Source organism: Vigna angularis, chromosome 5 (genome assembly GCF_016808095.1).
Source record: "Vigna angularis cultivar LongXiaoDou No.4 chromosome 5, ASM1680809v1, whole genome shotgun sequence".
In the NCBI taxonomy this organism is placed as follows: domain Eukaryota; kingdom Viridiplantae; phylum Streptophyta; class Magnoliopsida; order Fabales; family Fabaceae; genus Vigna; species Vigna angularis.
Window position 1 is genome coordinate 32,580,320 of NC_068974.1, and position 23,232 is coordinate 32,603,551.

General features: G+C 35.4%; 2 protein-coding genes across 2 annotated transcripts; both read left to right on the forward strand.

Annotated features, from left to right (window-relative positions):
• Positions 1-1,087: 1,087 nt before the first annotated feature.
• On the forward strand, positions 1,088-3,449 carry LOC108339524 (arogenate dehydratase/prephenate dehydratase 6, chloroplastic). The gene has a single exon (XM_017576656.2). It carries the CDS (start codon positions 1,989-1,991, stop codon positions 3,261-3,263), a length of 1,275 nt encoding a protein of 424 aa, XP_017432145.1. The 5' UTR covers positions 1,088-1,988; the 3' UTR covers positions 3,264-3,449.
• Positions 3,450-21,482: 18,033 nt separating this feature from the next.
• Positions 21,483-22,772, forward strand: LOC108339421 (uncharacterized). Its single transcript, XM_017576553.1, has one exon. It carries the CDS (start codon positions 21,483-21,485, stop codon positions 22,770-22,772), a length of 1,290 nt encoding a protein of 429 aa, XP_017432042.1.
• Positions 22,773-23,232: the final 460 nt, after the last annotated feature.

Genomic DNA, 23,232 nt, shown 5'->3' on the forward strand with positions numbered 1-23,232 from the left:
GTGCTTTGAGTAAAGGAGCTCAACCCCATAATCGAATCAAAAAGTCATATGAGATTATATTATAGCTTCCATGGAAAAAGTTCCCATATGGAATTAAAGAATAAAAAAATAAATATTCTTATTTATCATTATTTTTTTAAAACAAGTGAGTTTTTATCTGTAATAGAATGAATAAAAAGGTCTTTGGATGAGAAAATTATATTTTAAAAAAACTAAGTGAGGTTTTCTATCAAAAATGTCTTCATTTGCTTACCACCAGCACTTTGATGTCTATCATTTGCTCACCAAAAATTCATTTTAGGGATGATAAAAGATATCCGTAAATAATAAATATATACATATAATAATAATAAATAATGAGTATTTTAATATTGATATGATATATATATTTATATATATATATATATATATATATATCATAATAATAAATATATATAAAAAATTAAAATTAAAATTAAATATATATTTTATTAAATTAAACTTAATTAAAATTAAAATTAATTTATATTTATTAAATTTAAAAATTTAAATTATATTTTACATATTTTTAATTTTAATTTAAAATTTATAAAATATATTTTTTTAAATATCTACAAGTATTTATTATATATACAAGTTTTAAAATATACATAAATATTCAATAAATAAGAAACCAAACTAGTATCTTTTATTGTGGATCGAAGTAGAGAATATTTGTGTCCTATCCATTACTACCATCCCTAGTTCATTTGTTGTTTATATGAGAGAGAAAGTGGGAGTTCCCACTAAAAGAGAGTGGTATGAGGTGAGAACTCCTGAGGATGGGGAGGAGGGCTAAGGTGGATTGAACGTAATAATTATACCCAAGGAAGTGAGAAGGGAATATTCTTAGTAACAAAACAATTCTTCTTGGGTCAGATAGGTGGACAGCTTAATCCACTACAAATTCAACTCGGAAAGACCAACTTATAAATTAGACAAATCAAATTTTAAATGTTTTTCGAGCTCATTGGCCCAAGTGAACCTTTGGTCCAATTTCATGGCCCTAGGTAGCAGGTATCATTGCAGAAACACAATTTAAAACATGTACAATTTTCTTCACTTTTCTTCTTTCCTTTTACCCTTCTCAGATCTCTTTTCATAACATTTTAAAAAATTCTGTTTCCGTCATCACTTGGAATCGTTCAGAGATAATCTTACTTTTTAAGTATATACAATTAAGGATTTAATCTTTAGATTTATCTATACAAAATATTTATTATAAAAATTAACTTAATTTTTAAGAAAATTTAAGAAAGTTTTGAACTTACTACTTAACTTGTGTAGTTAAAAAATATCTTTTAATCAGTACTAAGAAAAACATTTCACCTAAATGTTTATAATTTGTAATGTCTTTAGGAGATTAAAAGAAATTAAAATAATAGGAGAGAAAGCATTAATAAAATACAAGAATTATTACCAACTTCATAGTAAGTTTTAGCTAAAAACAGAAAAGAATCAGTTCACCAAACATATTTTATTTTTGCATTTCTGGTGATTATTGGAAACTAAAAATGATTATAAAAAAACAGAAAACAATCATGGCCAAGGCAGAAATTCTGTAATGACAAGATGACTCAACAGCAAGATAAAACATAATTTACAGATTTACAGATAGAATAAAAAAAATAAAAAATAAAAAATAAAAAACGGTGTGAGTGTGGAAAATGAGAGATTGAAAGAGAAAGGGAGGGGGTAGGTGTGGGATTGACCGAACCTCCTTCACGCATACACCATCCCCTCAAGACATGGCATGTTCCATTTTCTCTTAAAAATATAAAACCACCAACCAATATATAATCTCCCCAACCCTTCCCTCTCTGCTCTCAGCTTGTTCGTTCCTTTCTCAAGAGAACACCAAGCTACACACTACACAACCCCAATAAGCAATTTCAACAAAATTCCCCATTCCAATAACCAAACCTCAGCTTTATTTTTTCTTAATAATAATTTCACTTAAGCCCTTTAATATGCAGACCCTCACTCCGCCGTGCGCTAACCCTATCAACTATCTCAATCGGCCATCTCACTCGCTTATTCGGGTCGCTCCGATCCGATTTAGGGTCAAATGCGGTTACGGCTTCGAAACCGCGGGTTTCTCGCAAGGATTCGGCGCCACTCGAGCCGATTGGCAAAGCTCGAACGCCATCTTAGCCAGTAAAATTATGTCGCAGAAGGAGGATTCTCCCGCCGGTGACAACAACCCCGCCGCCGTGAACGGCAATAACGCTGCTGTAACGAATCTAAATATCGTACCTGTCAAACACGACGGCGGCAACAGCAAGCCGCTTCCTCCGAAGCCGCTCTCGATCACCGACCTCTCCCCGGCACCGATGCACGGCTCGCAGCTGCGCGTGGCGTACCAAGGCGTTCCCGGAGCGTACTCTGAGGCCGCAGCGGGAAAAGCGTATCCGAACGGGGAAGCCATACCGTGCGACCAGTTCGAGGTGGCTTTCCAGGCGGTGGAGCTCTGGATCGCGGATCGCGCGGTGCTGCCGGTTGAAAACTCCCTCGGCGGCTCTATACACCGGAACTACGACCTCCTCCTCCGCCACCGCCTCCACATCGTCGGCGAGGTCCAGCTCCCGGTGCACCACTGCCTCCTGGCACTCCCCGGCGTCCGCAAGGAGTTCCTCACGCGCGTGATCTCGCATCCGCAGGCCTTAGCGCAGTGCGAGCACTCACTCACGAAACTCGGCCTCAACGTGGCGCGTGAGGCAGTCGACGACACTGCCGGCGCTGCGGAGTTCGTCGCGGCAAACGGCCTCCGCGACACGGCGGCAATCGCGAGTGCCCGCGCCGCAGAGCTCTACGGTTTGCAGGTCCTCGCAGACGGAATCCAGGACGATCCAAACAACGTGACGCGGTTCGTGATGCTGGCGCGCGAACCGATCATTCCGCGCACGGATCGGCCGTTCAAGACGAGCATCGTGTTCGCTCACGATAAGGGAACCTCTGTGCTTTTTAAAGTGCTTTCCGCGTTCGCGTTTAGAAACATTAGCTTGACGAAGATCGAGTCCAGGCCTCACCGTAGCCGTCCGATTCGCGTTGTCGATGATGAGAGCGAAGGAACCGCCAAACACTTCGAGTATTTGTTTTACATCGATTTTGAGGCTTCTATGGCGGAAGTTAGGGCTCAGAACGCCCTCGCCGAGGTTCAAGAATTCACCTCTTTCCTCCGAGTCTTGGGCAGTTACCCTATAGATATGACTCCCTGGAACCCTTCTTGTCCCCGAGAATATTAACATTGCAATTTTCTCCTGCATTCCACATGTTATCATACAACCACCACTCTCCATCTTCTATTTGTGACGGGAACACCAAATTGTTTCTATCTCGTATATACTGTATGGAGTATCCAGTCGACAGTATAAATACTGTCACTTAATTATTTTTAATTAGTTTACAATGTGTGAAAATTAAGATCTTTCGTATTTCTATTTTTATCTGATTAAGGTTTAAATTTTTTTAATTTTATATTCTATTTAAATTAAATTTATTTTACACTATTTTTATTTTTACTTTTGCATATTTTGGGTAAAAGAAATGGTGTTCAATTTTCGTGGTTAGATAAATATTCAGTAATTGGCATCACTAAAATGGTCTCTTGCGTTTGATGTTTCCATTGCGTGATGACTATTTTATCATACAAGTTTTTGCACGTGTACGGTAAAGGGTATAAAATATTCGATTTGGCATCTTACTAGGTACTCCTGTATTCAATCTTCTTTTTGTTTTTTTCTAAATTGAATTTCAATTATTTGTCAAAAACGTATTCTAATATCAAAATTTAATTATTTTATTAAAAGTGTAATTTATAAATTATATATTTTAAAAAATTAATTATACTATGTAAATATTGATCATTTACAATATTCAAATTCAAATACTAGATTTATAGAAGGGGAAGTACACGTATTTTCAACTGGTTACTACTGAGTTCGAACGTTTATGTTATATATAAATTACAGTCAAGATTGAATAGCTTGATGATAATTACTAAAGTAACTTTTGTTTGTAAAGGTAACATCCAGTAAAACAAAATTAACAGATAACATCCATCCTGACTAAAATACTGAAAAGACTATAGAAAGGAAATAAATAAAGAATTAAAAGAGAAATATTAAAAAATAAATGAAAAAAAAAGTGGTAGTTTGATTGAAATGAAACGAGTAAAAAGATTTTGTTACTATGGACTCATTCTGGACTCAACGGTAAAAGGATAGAGTTTCTCAGCCGTTCGGTCCCGACAACCGTTGAGCATAGTTAGTGCACACAAATAAATGTGATAACGACTACCGTTAAACAATTAAGGTTATCATTAATGATTATTAAGAGGTAAATTAACTTGTCAGATTCCTTTAAACTCTATAAATAAGGGTTTATGTTCGAGATAAATTCACGTCTAAATTATAAAAGGCCTATAGAGAAAATTTCTGACTTGAGCGTCGGGGTGTCTTCTGTAGGTCACCCGCATTCGGTGTTCGGTTAACTGGAGCTAGGAGAAGCAGGACGCTCGGCAGCGACAGCAAGTGAACTCCTAAGATCTAACGCTCTTCGTGAACTCTCACCTTGATCTTAGGGCGCGCCACCAAGTGAACTCCTAAGATCTAAACCGAACGGTAAGGAACGCTCTTCATGAACTCTCACCTTGATCTTAGGGCACGCTCCAAGTGAACTCCTAATATCTAAACCAAACGATGAGGAATGCTCTTCATGAACTCTTACCTTGATCTTAGGGAACGCTCCAAATGAACTCCTAAGATCTAAATCGAACGGTGAAGACCGCTCTTCGTGAACTCTCACCTTGATCTTAGGGAATGCTCCAAGTAAACTCCTAAGATCTAAACCGAACGGTGAGGAACGCTCTTCGTGAACTCTTACCTTGATCTTAGGGCACGCTCCAAGTGAACTCCTAAGATCTAAACCGAACGGTGAGGAACGCTCTTCGTGAACTCTCACCTTGATCTTAGGGCACGCTCCAAATCTAAACCGAACGATGAAGAACGCTCTTCGTGAACTCTCACCTTGATCTTAGGGCACGCTCTAAGTGAACTCCTATGATCTAAACCGAACGGTGAAGAACGATCTTCGTGAACTCTCACCTTAATCTTAGGGAACGCTCCAAGTGAACTCTTAAGATCTAAACCGAACAGTAAGCAACACTCTTCGTGAACTCTCCCCTTGATCTTAGGAAATGCTCCAAATGAACTCCTAGTGTAAACACCGCTCGGTCGAGAAGGAACACATGCTATTGTATGAATCGTCATGACCCTTGAAAACTCAGGTAAAATCCTGTGCCGATCGGTATAACTTGACAAACCCAAGGTAATATCAAAGATTTTGCTAGGCCTTGGGGGGCTTATGTTACTGTGGGCTCATTGCGGACCGAACGGTAAAGGTGCAGGGGAGTCTCTATGTTACTTTGGGCTCATACACTACCCATCGGTTAGGATGACAGACGACCTTAAGGAACCGAACAGTCAACGTGCAGGGTAGAGCCTCTCAACTGTTCGGTTTCGACAACCGTTGAGCAAAGTTAATGCACAAATAAATGTGATAACGACTACCGTTAAACAATTAAAGTTTACATTAATGACCATTAAGAGGTAAATTAATTGGTCAGATTCCTTTAAACTCTATAAATAAGGGTTTATGATAGCGTCCTCCTCGAGCTAGGTTGGGCCAAAGCACGAAGATGAAGCTATGGAGGTGGAATTTGTGCGGAAGCGATGAATATGGTGGTGGGCTCACAATTTTGGTGAGTATTTGTGGTAGGATGGAGGTGTTTGATGGATCTCCGGAGAGGTTGGGCCAACTCTAGAGAAGGGTGGTTAGAGGGACCTCATGGGATGCTCTAGCCTTGACTTGAGACAAGATATGTTTGCACACATTTTGGCATAATAACATTCAAATTCATCAAGTGATTTTACAAGGAAGGAGACCCTTCTATTTATAGAGAAAGGTGTCTCCAAAGTAGACAAGAAACCCTAAAAACTATCCACTCTTAAAGAGACATGTGGCAATCCTCTTTTACAAAGTTTCTCCACTCTTAGAGTGCCATGTGGCAATCCACTTTTGTAAAGTCTTCTCCACTCATGTGGTAATCCACTTTTGCAAAGTTCCTCTACTCTTAAAGTGCCATGTGACAATCCACTTTTGCAAAAGCTTTCCACTCTTAGAGTGACATGTGGCAATCCACTTTAGGAAGAGTTTCTCCACTTGGAAAGTGACACATGGCCACTTCCTTTTTAAGAAGTGTCTTCACTAAGAGCTTGCCATGTGGCCATCATGTCCCATGGTGGGACACACTCTTTTAAGCTAATATTACAAACCATACAATACTTGGCCCATTATACAAGGCCTAAAAATATACCCTATACTACTTGACCCTTAATACAAGGTCTAGAAATACTTCATGATAGCCTAAGTAAATAAGAGTTTAGCTCCTTCTTTTGGAAATGATTTTAATCCTTCTTGAATTTGTTTGGCCATGCTTCTTGTGATTGGACCCTTAGCTAGGAGTTTGTCATCATCCCCTCCCTATTGAGAAGGATTTGTCTTCAAATCTTGAGGCTCTTCATCTTCATCTTGCTCCAAATCTCCTACAAAAGGGGTTAGATCACAAACATTGAAAGTAGCACTTACATCATACTCACAAGGAAACTCTAGCCTATATGCATTATTGTTAATCCTTTGAACTACTCTAAAAGGTCCATCACCACGAGAGTTGAGTTTGGACTTCCTTTGTGTTGGAAATCTATTTTTACTTAAGTGGAGCCAAACCCAATCTCCTTCTTCAAAGATAACTTCTCTCTTGCCCTTGTTACTATACTTGGCATATCTCTCAGTTTGATGTTGTATTTGTGACTTTACCCTCTCATGCATTTTCTTCACAAATTCAGACTTAGACACTCCTTCCTTATGAATGAAATCACTAGGATTTGGGAGAGGTATGAGGTCTAAAGGAGTGAGAGGATTAAAACCATACACAACCTCGAAAGGAGACATTTTGGTAGTTTTGTGAACCACCCTATTGTATGCAAACTCAATGTGAGGAAGGTACTCATCCCAAGATTTGTGGTTTCCTTTCAAGATAGCCCTCAACATGGTTCCTAAAGACCTATTCACAACCTCGGTTTGTCCATCAGTTTGTGGGTGACTAGAGGTTGAAAATTGAAGCTTGGTTCCTAGTCTAGACCAAAGTGTTTTCCAAAAGTGACTAAGAAACTTAGGATCTCTATCTGAGACAATGGTCCTAGGCAACCCATGGAATTTTACCACATCTCTAAAGAAGAGTTTTGCTATGTAACTTGCATCATCTACCTTGTGGCATGGTATGAAATGAGCCATTTTGCTAAACCTATCTACAACCACAAAGATAGAGTCAAATCCCCTTTGAGTCTTAGGTAGACCAAGTATAAAGTCCATGCTAATGTCTTCCCATGGGGATGAAGCAATAGGGAGAGGGGTGTACACACCATGAGGCATAGTTTTAGCCTTGGCTTGTAAACAAGCAATGCACTTATGACAATACCTTTGAACTTCCTTTCTCATGTGGGGCCAATAGAATTTCTCTTGAAGAATGTTGAGAGTTTTATCAACTCCAAAATGGCCCATGAGACCTCCTTCATGCGACTCCTTAATGAGGAGTTTCCTATGGGAACCTTGAGGCAAACACAACTTACCCTCTTTAAACAAATACCCTTTGGACACATAGTAACCTCCTTGAGCCTTCTTTTGACAATTTGAAAAGATGGAGGAAAAGAAGTCATCTTGTTCATACAACTCTCCCATGTGATCAAAGCCAAGAATTTGTGCTCCAAGTTTTGAAAAGAGATTGCGCCTTCTAGAAAGAGCATCAGCCACAACATTAGATTTTCCTTTCTTGTATTTGATCACATAAGGAAATTGTTCTAGATATTCCATCCATTTTGCATGTCTCTTGTTTAGCTTGTGTTGTCCCCTTAAATATTTAAGTGACTCATGGTCACTATGAATGACAAACTCCTTGGAAACTAGATAATGTTCCCAAGTTTGAAGGGACCTTACAAGAGCATACAACTCCTTATCATAGGTGGGATAGTTGAGAGTGGCACCATATAGTTTTTCACTAAAATAGGCAATGGGGTGTCCTTCTTGTAACAAAACTCCACCTATTCCTACACCACTTGCATCACATTCTATCTCAAAAGTTTTTGAAAAGTTTGGAAGAGATAAAATGGGTGCATTGGTAAGTTTTTCTTTGAGTTGCTTGAAAGCCAACTCTTGTTTCTCTCCCCACACAAATTTCACATCTTTTTTTACCAGCTCATTGAGAGGTGAAGCTATACTTGAGAAGTTAGGGACAAATCTCCTATAGAAAGATGCTAGACCATGAAAACTCCTAACTTCTCCTATATTTTGGGGAGTTGGCCAATCTTGAATGGCTTGGACTTTGGTGGGATCAACATGCACACCATGCTTGTTCACTATGAATCCTAGAAATACCACACTATCTTCACAAAATGTGCATTTTTCTTTGTTTGCAAAAAGATGATTGTCCCTCAAGGTGGAGAGAACAATTTGCAAATGTCCTAAATGATCATGAAGACTCTTGCTATATACTAGGATGTCATCAAAGTACACAACCACAAATTTTCCAATGCAATCCCTAAGGACATGGTTCATTAATCTCATGAAGGTGCTAGGTGCATTAGTTAAGCCAAATGGCATTACTAACCATTCATATAGACCAAATTTAGTCTTAAATGCAGTTTTCCACTCATCACCCTCTCTTATTCTTATTTGGTGATAACCACTTTTAAGATCTATTTTGGAAAATATCATGGATCCATGCAACTCATCTAACATGTCATCAAGCCTAGGAATTGGGTGCCTATACTTAATGGTGATGTTGTTGATAGCCCTACAATCACAACACATTCTCCATTTTCCATCTTTCTTAGGAACTAACAACACGGGCACAGCACATGGACTCAAACTCTTTTGAACCCAACCTTTGTCTAATAATTCTTGAACTTGAGTTTCAATCTCCTTAGTTTCTTGAGGATTGGTTCTATAGGCTGGCCTATTTGGTAAACTTGCCCCAAGAACAAAATCTATTTGATGTTCTATACCCCTGATTGGTGGAAGATCTTTGGGATCTTCTTTGGGAAACACATCACTAAATTCTTTCAAAAGTTTATCCAAAGGAGATAGACACTTGGGTTCTAGATTTGCAGTAATGCATGAAAGTGCTCCTTTACAAAAAAGGAGATAGGAAGGTTGCTCACAAAGGAGAGTTTTCTTCAATGTTTTCTTAGACAAATTTTTCTCCTTTTGAGTGACCTTGGTAAGAGCACTACTTTCCCTTTCTTCATGAATGCAAGAGTTGGGAATTTGCTCCCTTAAATCCTTATGCATGCTCTCTTCATTTCTCTCTTCATTCCTTAGTTTCTTCATTTGTAATTGATCCTCAAATACTTTAGAAGGTGGTAGGGGATGAAGAATAAACTTCTTTTCCTTATGGTGGAGAGTAATCTCATTAGTATGACCATTGTGTATAGTTTTTTTGTCAAATTGCCATGGTCTTCCTAATAGAATGTGGCAAGCTTCCATAGGAATTATGTCACAAAGTACTTTATCTTCATAGTTCCCTATTGAGAGCTTGACGTCCACTTGTTGGTTCACATTCAAATCCTCTCCTTCATTTAGCCATTGAAGTTTGTAAGGTTTGGGATGAGGTTTGATGGTGAGACCTAACTTTTCCACCAACCTAGTGCTACAACAATTACAACATGAGCCACTATCTACAATGAGAGAACATGTTTTGTTTGAAACTCTACATCTTGTATGAAAGATGTTTTCTCTTTGTGTTAAGACTTGGGGACTGGGTTGATTCTTGAGAACTCTTCTCATCATGAGGAGATCTCCATCACAAGGGTAGGAATCTTCTCCTTCATTCTCCTCCTCACTTGCACCTTTCTCTTCTTCTTCTTCACTACTATATGAGTCAACACCCCTTAAGATTATGATCCTTTTGGTGGGACATTGTGATGCAATATGACCTCTACCTTGACACTTAAAACATTTAATTTCACTAGTGCGCATGGATGATGATGATCCTTGATTGGGCTTCTCTTTCTCTTTCTCAAATTTCCTAGGGGTTTCCTCTCTTCTCACTTGTTTTCCCTCCCTCTTGTAGTCTTTCTTAACATATGAGTTTGAGTGGTCAATTTTCAAACCTTTTCTCAAATGTTGTTGCTCTACCTTTATGCAAATTTGTACCAAATCATTAAGATCTTGATAGGGCAACAATTCCACTCTATCTCTAATATCAAGATTAAGACCACTTAGAAATCTAGAAATTGTGGTTCCTTCTTCTTCCCTAACTCCTGCCCTCATCATGTAGAGTTCCATCTTTTGCCTATACTCTTCCACACTCATGGTTCTTTGTTGGAGCCTTTGGAGTTTATCCATAAGCTCTCTATGATAGTAGGAAGGTATGTGTCTTCTTCTTAGAGCACTCTTCAAGTCATTCCAATATTGGACTTGAGGGGAATTGGAGAGTCTTCTTTCTCTCACTAGGGCAGTCCACCAATACATGGCATTCCCTTGAAAGCTTAAGGTGGCTAGGGAAACTTTCCTTTCCTCTATTATTTGATGACACTCAAAAAGTTGTTCTACTTTCATTTCCCAATCTAGGTATGCCTCAACATCTTCTTTCCCATGGAAATGAGGAAGGTCTATCCTAATCTCTCTTGGTGGTTGTTCACTCTCCCTTCTATACCTTCTAGGTGGAGGATGTTGGTAGAATTGTGCAGCAGTCCTACTATCTTGTTCAGGGTATGTGTTTTCTGTGGGAGTTTTTGAACTTCTCCTTGAGTGACTCCTACTCCTACTTTTCTTTATCTCTTCTTGGACCTTTTCTTGTTTTTGGGCTAGAACTCTAAGTTCTTCTTCTAAGGTTTCAAGATATTGTTCTCTTTCAACTCTTTCTTTTTCTTTCAAAATGGATTCTTGCTTTTGCCAAAGTTTTAGTGATTTTAGTTCCTTGGCCATTTGTTCTAAATTTGGTTGGGCCTCTTCACTATAATCACTATCAATTTGGTAAGAAGGTTCCTTAGACATTCTTAAAAAAAATTCAAAATATGTAATGCACACACAAACTTGTATTTCAAAAGTAAATTCCTTTAGAGATTTAAGGAGGCAAAATAATCTCAAGTTCACTTCCAGGAAAGAGAGGAGAATCACTAAGGATCACTTAAAATCCAAGCCTTTCCTAGCCAAAGTTTACCTCAAGTTCTCTTGCACCAAACTTCTCAAATGGAATTAGGTTTGATACACAAGTAGACACACAATAAATTATAAGCAGTTAAAGACAACAATTAAACTAGACTATGCGGCCTAATGGTAAAGTTAGAAGGCACTTTGGAACCTTCAAACTTTAACCAACTAAAAACGTTTTCAATATGGTTTAATGGTCTTTGTTAGGATATGGGATTGAGTATCACAGACTACCCCAAGATACCTAACAAGGTTATGAGTTACAAATCCAAAAGCAATACAATTTTACAACTCAAAAATGCGTAATACAAATAAATAATGTGTGTTCCTCTCTAAAGTGTTTCACTCCTTTTCTTCTTGTCTCTTCCTCAAGGTTTCAAGGTCCATAGAGGTCTCCGATCACCCAATATACTATGTCCAATTTCGTTTTTCCTCCAAAGAATATCCTACAGCAAATATCAAACCAAATCCGAAAGGTAGGAATCCAAAGAGAATGTAAATCAAGGGCCAATTTGAACAATAGCTCTTCAAAAGGAGTTATGTTGAGACAAAACAGAGAGTAATGAACAAGACAATCAAGAAAATAAAGCTTAAAAAAACGAAGGCTAGGCACTCAAAAGAATTACCTAAAGAAAGGCACTAGAATAGATGAACAAAACAAAAAACAATTAGAATAGAGAATTATTACTTCTTATCTTTACAAACACTGAGCTAATGGTGCACTATAAGCAGAGACAATATTTTGTCAAAAGTGTCATGTCCAAGTCTCATATCCAAGGGTCATGTCCAAGTGTCATGTCAAGGTATTATGTCCAAGTATCATCTCCAAGTGTCATGGTAAAGTCTCATGTCATAGTCTCAAGTCAAAGTAACTTTTTTTTTTCACTTTTGCTTTTGCTTGTACTTTTACTTTTTTTTTTTTTACTTTGGCTTTTTACTTTTGTCTACACTTTTGTTTTTCAACACAAATTAGATCTGGACAATTTGTTTGGGTAGCTCAAAGTTCATGACTCAAAGAAAAAAAATGGAAGAAATCTTACTAGAATCAAAAATAGAGCATGAAACTCAAAGAAACACAAGAGAAACTTAACTCTAAGAACTTGACAATGATCTAATGACAAGCATGAACTCAAATATGAAATAAAAAAGCACTCAAATGGATGTATATACTGTAATTTCGAAATCCCAATGGGACATATTTTTTTATGATTTTTGCAAAGCCCGAACTAAGAGAAAATGACATAAAAATGACTACACATGACTCTAGACAACATGGATGGAATTAAAAATAAAAAATAACCCAAAAATGACATTAAAACAGAACCAAATATATGAAGAAAGACTCAAAAAAAAATAAAAGCACGCCACAACACATGTATATGGAAACTTAGTGGTAAAAACCGAATGGTTCCGCAAAAGAACAAACTAGAACCATAAAAATAACATATATGGATGTAAACAATGGAAGACAATAAAGAACAACACAATAACAACAAGAAATACACAAAGATAGGTAAAGGACCAAGATACTTAGCTCTTGTAGACCCAAAGCTCTGATACCAAATGATAGCGTCCTCCTCGAGCTAGGTTGGGCCAAAGCACGAAGATGAAGCTATGGAGGTGGAATTTGTGCGGAAGCGATGAATATGGTGGTGGGCTCACAATTTTGGTGAGTATTTGTGGTAGGATGGAGGTGTTTGATGGATCTCCGGAGAGGTTGGGCCAACTCTAGAGAAGGGTGGTTAGAGGGACCTCATGGGATGCTCTAGCCTTGACTTGAGACAAGATATGTTTGCACACATTTTGGCATAATAACATTCAAATTCATCAAGTGATTTTACAAGGAAGGAGACCCTTCTATTTATAGAGAAAGGTGTCTCCAAAGTAGACAAGAAACCCTAAAAACTATCCACTCTTAAAGAGACATGTGGCAATCCTCTTTTACAAAGTTTCTCCACTCTTAGAGTGCCATGTGGCAATCCACTTTTGTAAAGTCTTCTCCACTCATGTGGTAATCCACTTTTGCAAAGTTCCTCTACTCTTAAAGTGCCATGTGACAATCCACTTTTGCAAAAGCTTTCCACTCTTAGAGTGACATGTGGCAATCCACTTTAGGAAGAGTTTCTCCACTTGGAAAGTGACACATGGCCACTTCCTTTTTAAGAAGTGTCTTCACTAAGAGCTTGCCATGTGGCCATCATGTCCCATGGTGGGACACACTCTTTTAAGCTAATATTACAAACCATACAATACTTGGCCCATTATACAAGGCCTAAAAATATACCCTATACTACTTGACCCTTAATACAAGGTCTAGAAATACTTCATGATAGCCCAAGTAAATAAGAGTTTAGCTCCTTCTTTTGGAAATGATTTTAATCCTTCTTGAATTTGTTTGGCCATGCTTCTTGTGATTGGACCCTTAGCTAGGAGTTTGTCATCAGTTTAGGTTTGAGGTAAAATCACCTTTTACTCACTACTAAATTATAAAAGCCCTACACAGAAAATTTCTGACTTGAGCGTCAAAGTGTCTTCTGCAGGTCACCCCTCATTCGGTGTTCGGTTAATTGGAGCTAGGAGAAGCAGGAAGCGACAGGAGGACGTTCGGCGGAGATCCTCGTCCCATTTTAGCAAAAACAAATTTAAAAATAAAAAGCTTTTTATATAAAAAAAATTATACCTTTTATATAGAAAAAATTATACTTTTTTATGGATTTTAACTTGTATATCAAATTCTAATTTTTAAGTGATAATTTTCAAATAAAAATTATATCAAATTCAAATAATTTTCCTTTTTAAGTTACTATAGATTAATTATAGAATTTGATTCTGTACTAGATTTACTGTGTTATTTATTTACTAGTTTTTAAAACATATTAATTTTAATATTTTAAAATATAATATAACAATTTAAGTTATCAAAATCAATGTATTATGTATTTTGGAGATAAAATACCAAATATTAATGGGGAATAATTTGTACTCTGAATCATAGGTGTATTTGACTATTTTTTATTGGTTTAATCCTTTTCGACATCCCTATTTATGTACGAATGTCTCAATTGGGTCCTCGTTTTTTAAAGTGTATCAAAATGGTCCCTAATTTTGAAAATTGATATCAATTGAGTCCTTTCCGTTAAGTTGGCTGGACGGCGTTAAAAAAATTGATGAGTGGATGTTGAGATGACGAACGAACGCTCGTCCACCAGCGAACGAACGCTCGTCCACCAGCGAACGAACGCTCGTCCACCAGCGAACGAACGCTCGTCCACCAGAGAACGAACGCTCGTCCACCAGAGAACGAACGCTCGTCGACCTCTTATTACTGGACGACCGTTCGTTCCACACTGGACGACCGTTTGTTCGGTGGTCGACGAGCGTTCGTTCGTTGATGGACGAGCGTTCGTTCGCTGGTGGACGAGCGTTCGTTCGCTGGTGGACGAGCGTTCGTTCGCCATCTCAGCATCCACTCATCAATTTTTTTAACGCCGTCCAGCCAACTTAACGGAAAGGACTCAATTGATATCAATTTTCAAAATTAGGGACCATTTTGATACACTTTAAAAAATGAGGACCCAATTGAGACATTCGTACATAAATAGGGATGTCGAAAAGGATTAAACCTTTTTTATTTTTTTAACTTTTAGTATTAACCATATTTATTAAAAATGCTTGATGTGTGAACTTGGAAAATTGTATTTTAAAAGTGGTATTGAATTAAAACTAATGAGACTTTATTGTTTTAATAGGAAAAAGTTTTAATATAAAAAAAATTGTTATAAACGAGTTTTATTATTTTAAAACGCATTATCTCTCTAGAAACTACTTTTCTAGAGTCTTCTGCCTTCTCTCAAAAGGTTTTTGTATCATGTTCATCTGTTTGAAGATCAAAGACCGCTTGTGTGATTCTCGCAGTTAGATCTTTAAGTCTACCCGATCAATTTCTTAAATAGATTAAGTTAGTTTTCTACTCTTTCTCTGATTTTACATTCTTCGATGCATGTGAGATTTCTCTCTATCGCATGTATGATATGAGTCTTCCCTTCAGTTCTCTATTGATCAATGGTTCTAGTGTATACATTGATCATGTTTTCCTTGTTTGTAGGTGTTCTTTTGTGTCTTTTAGCTCAGAGAGTAGAGTATGGTTCTTTAGAATTGGTTTGAGCTACTAAAAAGGTAAAGGAATCTAGTGTTTCTTATTAACTATTAATTTATAAGTATGATTTGTGATTATTTGGATGGATAGTAAGATTTAATTGAAAGTGTGATATTTGTTCTAGTATTTTATTGTGTTTGCATGATGTTAGTTGATGGTATGTTGATGTAATGTTTGACCTAATGTGATTTTGATGATTATTGAATATATGAATCGTATGTGATTAAGTTGAATTTGATTATTGGAATTGGATGTTAGGGTAAGGAGTAAGAAGTTGTCAAATACATAGGTTTTATGGTTGAAAATAAAGGTTTTAATGGCAAGTTTGTGACATAGGGTTTTGATTGAGAAACTTGATGTTTAAGGTTTTATTATATGTTATTTGAGACTTGTTAGAAGTATGAATTAATTGAAATATGATTTAAAACTAAGTAAGGGATATTCCATTGGTGGTGTTTTTGATAAATTTAAGTGCAAAATTGGAGGTTTGAAATAGTTAGATTTTGAATTAGAAGGTATGGGCTAAAGGTGATTGTTTGTAATATGTGATTGAGTCTATTAGGACTTGTGTAAGTTGTTAGGTTGCAAAAATTAGGTATAGAAGGTGTAAATTCGAGTTTAGGTACTTTTGGAGGTGTCAAATGGTTGAGTGCACCTAGTTTTGAGTCTAATGATCAAAGGAGTATTTTACTACAATTCTAAATGTGATTTTCCATCCATTATAGGGTGTAATGAATCCATTTGATCATTATAACAAAGCTCAAGTGCATCAAAGGCCACTTTTAGAAGTGTGCAGTTTGCTATCATGGAGCTCGAGTGCCCCCTGACTCCCTCCAGTTGGGTTGGCCTTGAGCGCCCCCTGAGCTCCCCCTAGGCGTCCCATTACAGTGAGTTGCCGCTTGGGAGCCCTTCTTGCAGGTTTTTGGTTTTCCTTTTTTTCTGTGTTGTCCTATGATCTTTGATGCACTATTTTGGTTTTCTTAAGGAATGTGAGATTGTTTTATATGTGTTTTGATATGTTATATATGATTATATGGGATATATGATGATGATGAATAAGTGGTTGATAATGTGAGTAGTTGATGGATGTAACTCCGTGACCCTTGGGGAGAGGTTACATGGTCGTGAGAATAGTAGAAGGTCTTAGTTTAGATACTTTCAGTATGGCCTAAGATGTAACATTGTGTGTATGGTAGGGTGAAACCCATTAGTAATGGCTCTGCAAAGCCGTAGAAGCTACCACAAGTGCACGACCCACCACAACTCGACATTCATACTAAATCCGGATAGTATAATCTAGGTCTTGACATATTTAAAATGTGTAGATTGTTTTATAATAAATATGATTCATGTGTAAAATATTATTATATATTATGATTTGTTTTATATCACTAACTTACCCTTCTTTTTTTCTTTATTTATTTACGCACTAAATTAACATTATAAAAGAACTAGAAGATTAAACACATTATACTAAATAATTATAAACACGATAATATATATTTTTTTACAAACATAAAGTTAAGGATTGCTAAACATAACGAAAGATTTATAGATATGTTTTTGTCAAGTTTTTTCTTCGATAGAATTTCTTTATATAGATGTGAAAAAGAAATAATCATTACATATCATTTTCAGAATCATTGACACAAAAAGAAATTCTTATCACATTAAATATTCTTCGTATAATATTAATCACACATCTCTTGTATGAAAAACACTTTAATGCACTTTAATTGCGTGTTATCTATCTCTAGAAATTGCACTTAAAGCTTTAAAACCACGATGAGAAAAAAATAATCTCAGAGCAATTATACAGTTAAAGTTGTGTTATGTGTCTTAACTTTCTCACGTTTTAACTTAAGAAAATATCCATCCAAGTTAGGAATACATCAATTTCATCCTATTTGTAGTTATTCAAAATTCAATCAAACTTCTACCCTTTTTTCTAATATTTTTCCTTTTACACTCTTATCCAACCCATCTTTAACACAACAAATAGACTTTTATAAACAGCTCTTGACAAGACTTGGAAAAGCTAAAATTGTCCGAGGACACTTTTTGAATTGAGAGACATGAAAAAAAAAAGCGATAAAAATAAAAATAAATTAATTTTATTTACATAAATAAAAAAAGAAAGAAAATGGAACATTATCCTTATTTAAACATGAAAAATAGTGAAGCAAATGAATAAAATATATATATTATTTATGTTATAAAAATTATTTTCTTAAAACTAAGAGAAATATCCTTAGGATTATATGGACAATAATTTGGTAAGTCTAAAATGCTCTTCCTTCTCATTCCTCTTTGAAAATAAATAGAGAAATGTTGGTACTTTTAACTTAATCCCATGTTTTTTAAACACAGTGTAGTTAATATTATTTAGCCTATGTGTTTTGATGGATTGTTTCTTGTTTGTTTCTTGTCTTTGAGTCAATCATTTGCTTTTTTTTTTTATTCACTCTTTGAAACTATTTTAATACCCGCCATGTTTGAACTCATCAACCTTCGTATGAAAAATAGTTATGTTATCACATTATTTCGAAAACAAAAAAAAAATTAACAATAATGATAAATACTAAACAAAAATACCCCTAAGGAAAATGACGTTAATTTAATACTTTAGGCACCAAATTATTCTTTGAAAATGATATTTATTTATTTTATTACATATATTTATTTTGGAAATGTATAGTTAAGAGTATGTATTAATTAAGGAATATAAATGATATTAATTATTAACTAAAGTATCTTATTTACTAATACAAGAAAGTTCTTATAGTATTCGTTATGTGTAGTTTCTATTTTTTTAATTTCTCAACTTGTGCTCCTATCGAAAGACACATAACAACAACATTCTTCTAAAAAAATGAAATCAATTTAATCCTTTAATCAATCAGTGAAAGCTAAAGTCAACTGTGTTCATTAATCTTTATAATATATATATATATATATATATATATATATATATATATATATATATATATATATATAAGAAATTATTTTGATGCTACTTTTGAAACTGATGGTGGAACTAATTAAATTAATTTTAATGTTAACGGCTTTGAAGAATTAAGTTAACATCAATTATTATAATATAAAAACTGAATAGATTGTTTTCTGTGTTAAATTTACGATGTAAGCACTCCAAGCCTCTAAGTTGTTACATTTTTTTTGTATTGATATTTTACATTTTAATTAATTATTTCACTGAATTATATAAATTAATAGAGTAAACAACTTTTATGACAACCACTAATGTTTTATTGCTATGTTAGCCAAAATTTAAAATTCTATACTTTTATAATAATTATTAAAGTATAACATAATAAGTAATCAATCATGTAAAAAACTTATCATGACTAAACTATTGAGTAATCCCGATCCTAAAACATATATAACTACTGTTTCTATACAAATATTTTTATTATCTATCAAAGCAACCAATTTCAGAGATTTAAGTTGTATCCACTTTATATAAAGTTATAGATTTTAGACCTAAATATAATTTAGTATAAGAAAGACGAATGAGTTTTGATTTTTTATCCTTTTATAATTTTTTCTTATTTCACTTTTGATTACTAGACAATTATGAATTGTTATTTTTATAATCTTAGTATTATATATGATATTAATTAACTATTTATATGTTGAAAACAAAAGTGGACACTTACTAGTGCTATTATAATATAATGCAAATTGGAAAAATCCACAAATAAAAACAAAAGATAATTATTAAAATTTTGAATGGATAAAAGATTATAATAAAGACTAAAAACTGATTTCAAATTTTATAAGAATAAAAAAGTAAAAAATAAATATAATATATATATATATAAACCAGCACTAAAACTATTTAAACCTTAACATTGGTTATTGTATAAAAAAGGCATTTTTTAACTGTCATAATTTTTGTGATCATATGTACATTTATAAAACAACAGTTATAGATTACGTGTACGTTGATTCAAATAATCAAATTATGTATAAATTGAATGGTAGATGATTATGTAACAATAATGAATTTAGGGAGATGTTAGAAACACGTTTTCAAGCTCATTCTTTTTTAAACTTATATTTTTAGTAATTAAAACATTAAAATTTAATAATGATTATTACTTTGAATAAATTTTAATGAATGAAATATTATGTAAACTAACATGTTGATTTTAGTGATACTGTGAAGGGAGACATAAATTAATTAGGATAATAATACTTTGATAATATTTTTTTTATAACATTATTTATATGTCATTTTGTTATTGATCGAAAATTACTTCACAATTAATAATTATAAACATTAATATGATAAAATGACACTGTAGACTAATCAGAGAATGGTATGTATATAATGTTAAAATATTGTCAAAGTATTATTATTCAATTAATTAATTAACAGTGAAAGAGTGAAAAGAAAAAAAGAGAAAAGAAAGTAATATTGTAATTTGTTGGCGGCAGGTTGGGTTGAGAACGAGGGTTTGGTGAGGAAGATGAAAGGGTTGTGTGTGTAGTGTGGTAGGTGAGGGATGTGCTTTGCTATTCATCATTAGTTGTATGATTTGTGGCTCATAATCATTGTAGCATAAGTAAATCTACACCTCCTCCTTAATTACTAATATATTATAATATATTTCCATTTGCTTTTAAAAACTATTTAATTGAATTCGAGTTTTTTTTAGAAAATACATTATTTTATGAGTTATTTATTTTTTAAACATATGCATTTATTTTTAAATTAAATAATAAAGATTAAAACCATACTGAATAAGAGTGTTTGCTAATTGAATATCCAGCCCACTTTGGATTGAAATTTTACTTTTATATATATATATAAATAGAATGTAATGAAACTCACTTTTTGTGTGAATTGGTTTGAGTTAAATTAATTGAATTAAAATTTTAATTTTTTTATATTGAAAATTATAATTTTTAAGTATTGAACTAATTAAAAACTATAATATAATTACATTGAGTTTGGTTGACTTGTTAAATAATACAATTAGAACATAATAAATTTAACCAAACAAATTTAAAATAATAAGAATATTTTATAAGAAAACATACTTGACTTAAATTATAAATATAATATAATTACATTGAGTTTGGTTGAATTGTTAAATAATTGAAACCATTAACATATTATGTGTAACTATCCAAAACATGTTACTTTTAAATAATAATATTAGTACAGAACTATAAATCTTATATATTACGTATTCACATTCTTTCAAAAAATTTAAATATTTTTTTTAAATCCTAACATTTCTTATTAACAATGAAATATTGCCGAAGATATGATCACATAATTGCATATTTGTGTCCATTTCGGTTTATAATAACATTATAAGTATGTTGTTGATTTTCGCTACTATTTATGAAATATCTACTTCATATATATAAACATACATATACCATCAACAATGGTAAAAATCAACACCATAGGGGTAATCAATTGACATTGTATCAATATTGTTACTATGGGCTCAGGCTACTGTTCGGTCTCTACCATTCGGTCTCGACTATGGGCTTGCACGCTACTGTTCGGTCTATACCGTTCGGTCTCGGCCAGCTTCTCATCTGTTCGGTCTCGACAACTATTAAGCAGATGTAACGCATAATGACTGTTATAATGAATGTCGTTAAACAATTAAGGTTTGCATTAATGATCATTAAGAGGTAAAACAATGCGTCAAATTCCTTTAAACTCTATAAATAAGGGTTTGGGTTTGAGGTAAGGACAGATTCAACTTATACTATAATACGCCCTATTTACATCCTATTAGGACTTCAATATTTAAGTGGAACAAACAGTTCATAAAACCGCTCCTAACTTGAGTGTCGGAGTGCCTTTTGCAGGTACCTCCCCTCTTTTACAAAGAGGGTGACCGAGCGTCCAATACTGAAGGTGACCGATCGGTACAAACTGGAAGCAGACAAGTGGAGCGCACCAGTCGAAGGTTAGTGTCTCGGTATCACAAATCCCTACCGAAACATTTTGGCGCCCACCGTGGGGCCGAGAGCAAGCTGAAGACACCCAATGGTGACCACAAGGAATATGGAGGAGCAGAGCACCAGAGATTTAATAAGAGAGCTGCAAGCCCAGATTGAGGCTCAGGCGCAGACTATACAGGCGCATGCGCAGCAAGAGATGCGGCGGAGGCATGAGGAGGAGATGAGGGCGTTAAGAGCCGAACGGGAACCTCCCGAGCAGTCCGCCTCGAATCGAGAGAATGCTAATGAGGCAAGCCATAATCACGCCAACCCGAACGGTCGGGCTAGGAGGGAACCAACACCCCTGCAGACCGCTCGGCCTACCAGTTTATTGCCCTTCACGGCAACCATCATGCAAACACCAATGCCAGAAAAGACTCCCCCCATATTGGATAAGTATGATGGTTCGGCGGATCCAGATAATCACTTAAGGACGTTCGGTAATGCAATGGCATTTTATACGGACAGCCACCCGATCATGTGCAGAGCCTTCTCGTTGTCACTTAAGGAAGAGGCATTGGAATGGTATAACACTCTTCCTCCGAACACAGTGGATTGCTTCGCTACTGTGGAAAACCTCTTTAGGAGACAATATGCATCCAATCGGAAGCAGGAGGTAACACCAACGGATTTGGTAAATACTAAGCAGGAGAAAAGAGAAACGTTGAAGGATTTTATGAAGAGGTATATTGAAATCGCACGACGGGTTAGAGAGATAGATCAATCTTTTATTATCAATAATCTGCCTTCGTGTATGAGACCAGGATATTTTGCGGAAAAATTGTATGCACGACCGCCAAAAACTATGGAGGAGCTCCAAGAGCGAGCAACTGAGTTCATCCGTATGGAGGAAATGCGATTGTCTCAGAGGAAAAGACAGCAAGAGTCTGATGTGGGCAGAAGAAGAAAGGACGGCAAACGACCGTTCGACAACAGCGATAAGAGTAGGGAGTTTCCCCGTCCATTCAAGGTTCACCATTATACAACCCTCAATGCACCTAGGGCAAAGGTTCTCGAAGAAGCCCTTAGTGTAGAACTTATCACACCCCAGAGGAAACCATCTCCAAGAAACGCAGATGAAAGGAAGAGTTGCCGGTACCATCAAAACCATGGACATACTACAGAAGACTGCATCACGTTAAAAAATGAAATAGAAAATCTTATTCGGGCGGGACATCTACGAAGGTTTATAAAGGAAGCAAGATACGGCCTCCCTAAGGAAGGATATTCGCGAAGAAGCCCCGAGCGGGCAATTAGGAAAGACGAGCGAGGGCGGGGCTATAGTCACAGTCCCAATCGTCATCGGGAACGCTCGCTTCGTGGAGTTATCAACTGAAGAGAAGCATCCACAATTCTACTACTGTCATGTTTAAATTCGGTTTCATTTGATTCATGCTTTTGTTATTAACTTTCGCTCTTATTATGGAATAAATAAAGTCCAGTTTAGGCCAACCAATCGCTCCCAAAGTTGCTAAACAAAATCATATTCAATGAAAGTCTCTCAAAGAGCTAGAAGATTAAGACCGAGCGGTAAATCCGCTCGGCCAAGAGATAAACCCCTTGTCAAAATTGAAGATTTGAAGACCGAGCGGTAAATCCCACTCGGCGAAGAGGTAAATTCCTCTATAAAGATTTGAAGACCGAGCGGTAAATCCCACTCGGCGAAGAGGTAAATTCCTCTATAAATATTTGAAGACCGAACGGTAAATCCCGCTCGGCCAAGAGGTAAACCCCTTGTCAAAATTGAAGATTTGAAGACCGAGCGGTAAATCCCACTCGGCGAAGAGGTAAATTCC

Bases quoted from the DNA above. Each gene is read 5' to 3' on its own strand.
- LOC108339524 (XM_017576656.2), top strand. From the start codon at position 1,989: ATGCAGACCCTCACTCCGCCGTGCGCTAACCCTATCAACTATCTCAAT.
- LOC108339421 (XM_017576553.1), top strand. From the start codon at position 21,483: ATGGTGACCACAAGGAATATGGAGGAGCAGAGCACCAGAGATTTAATA.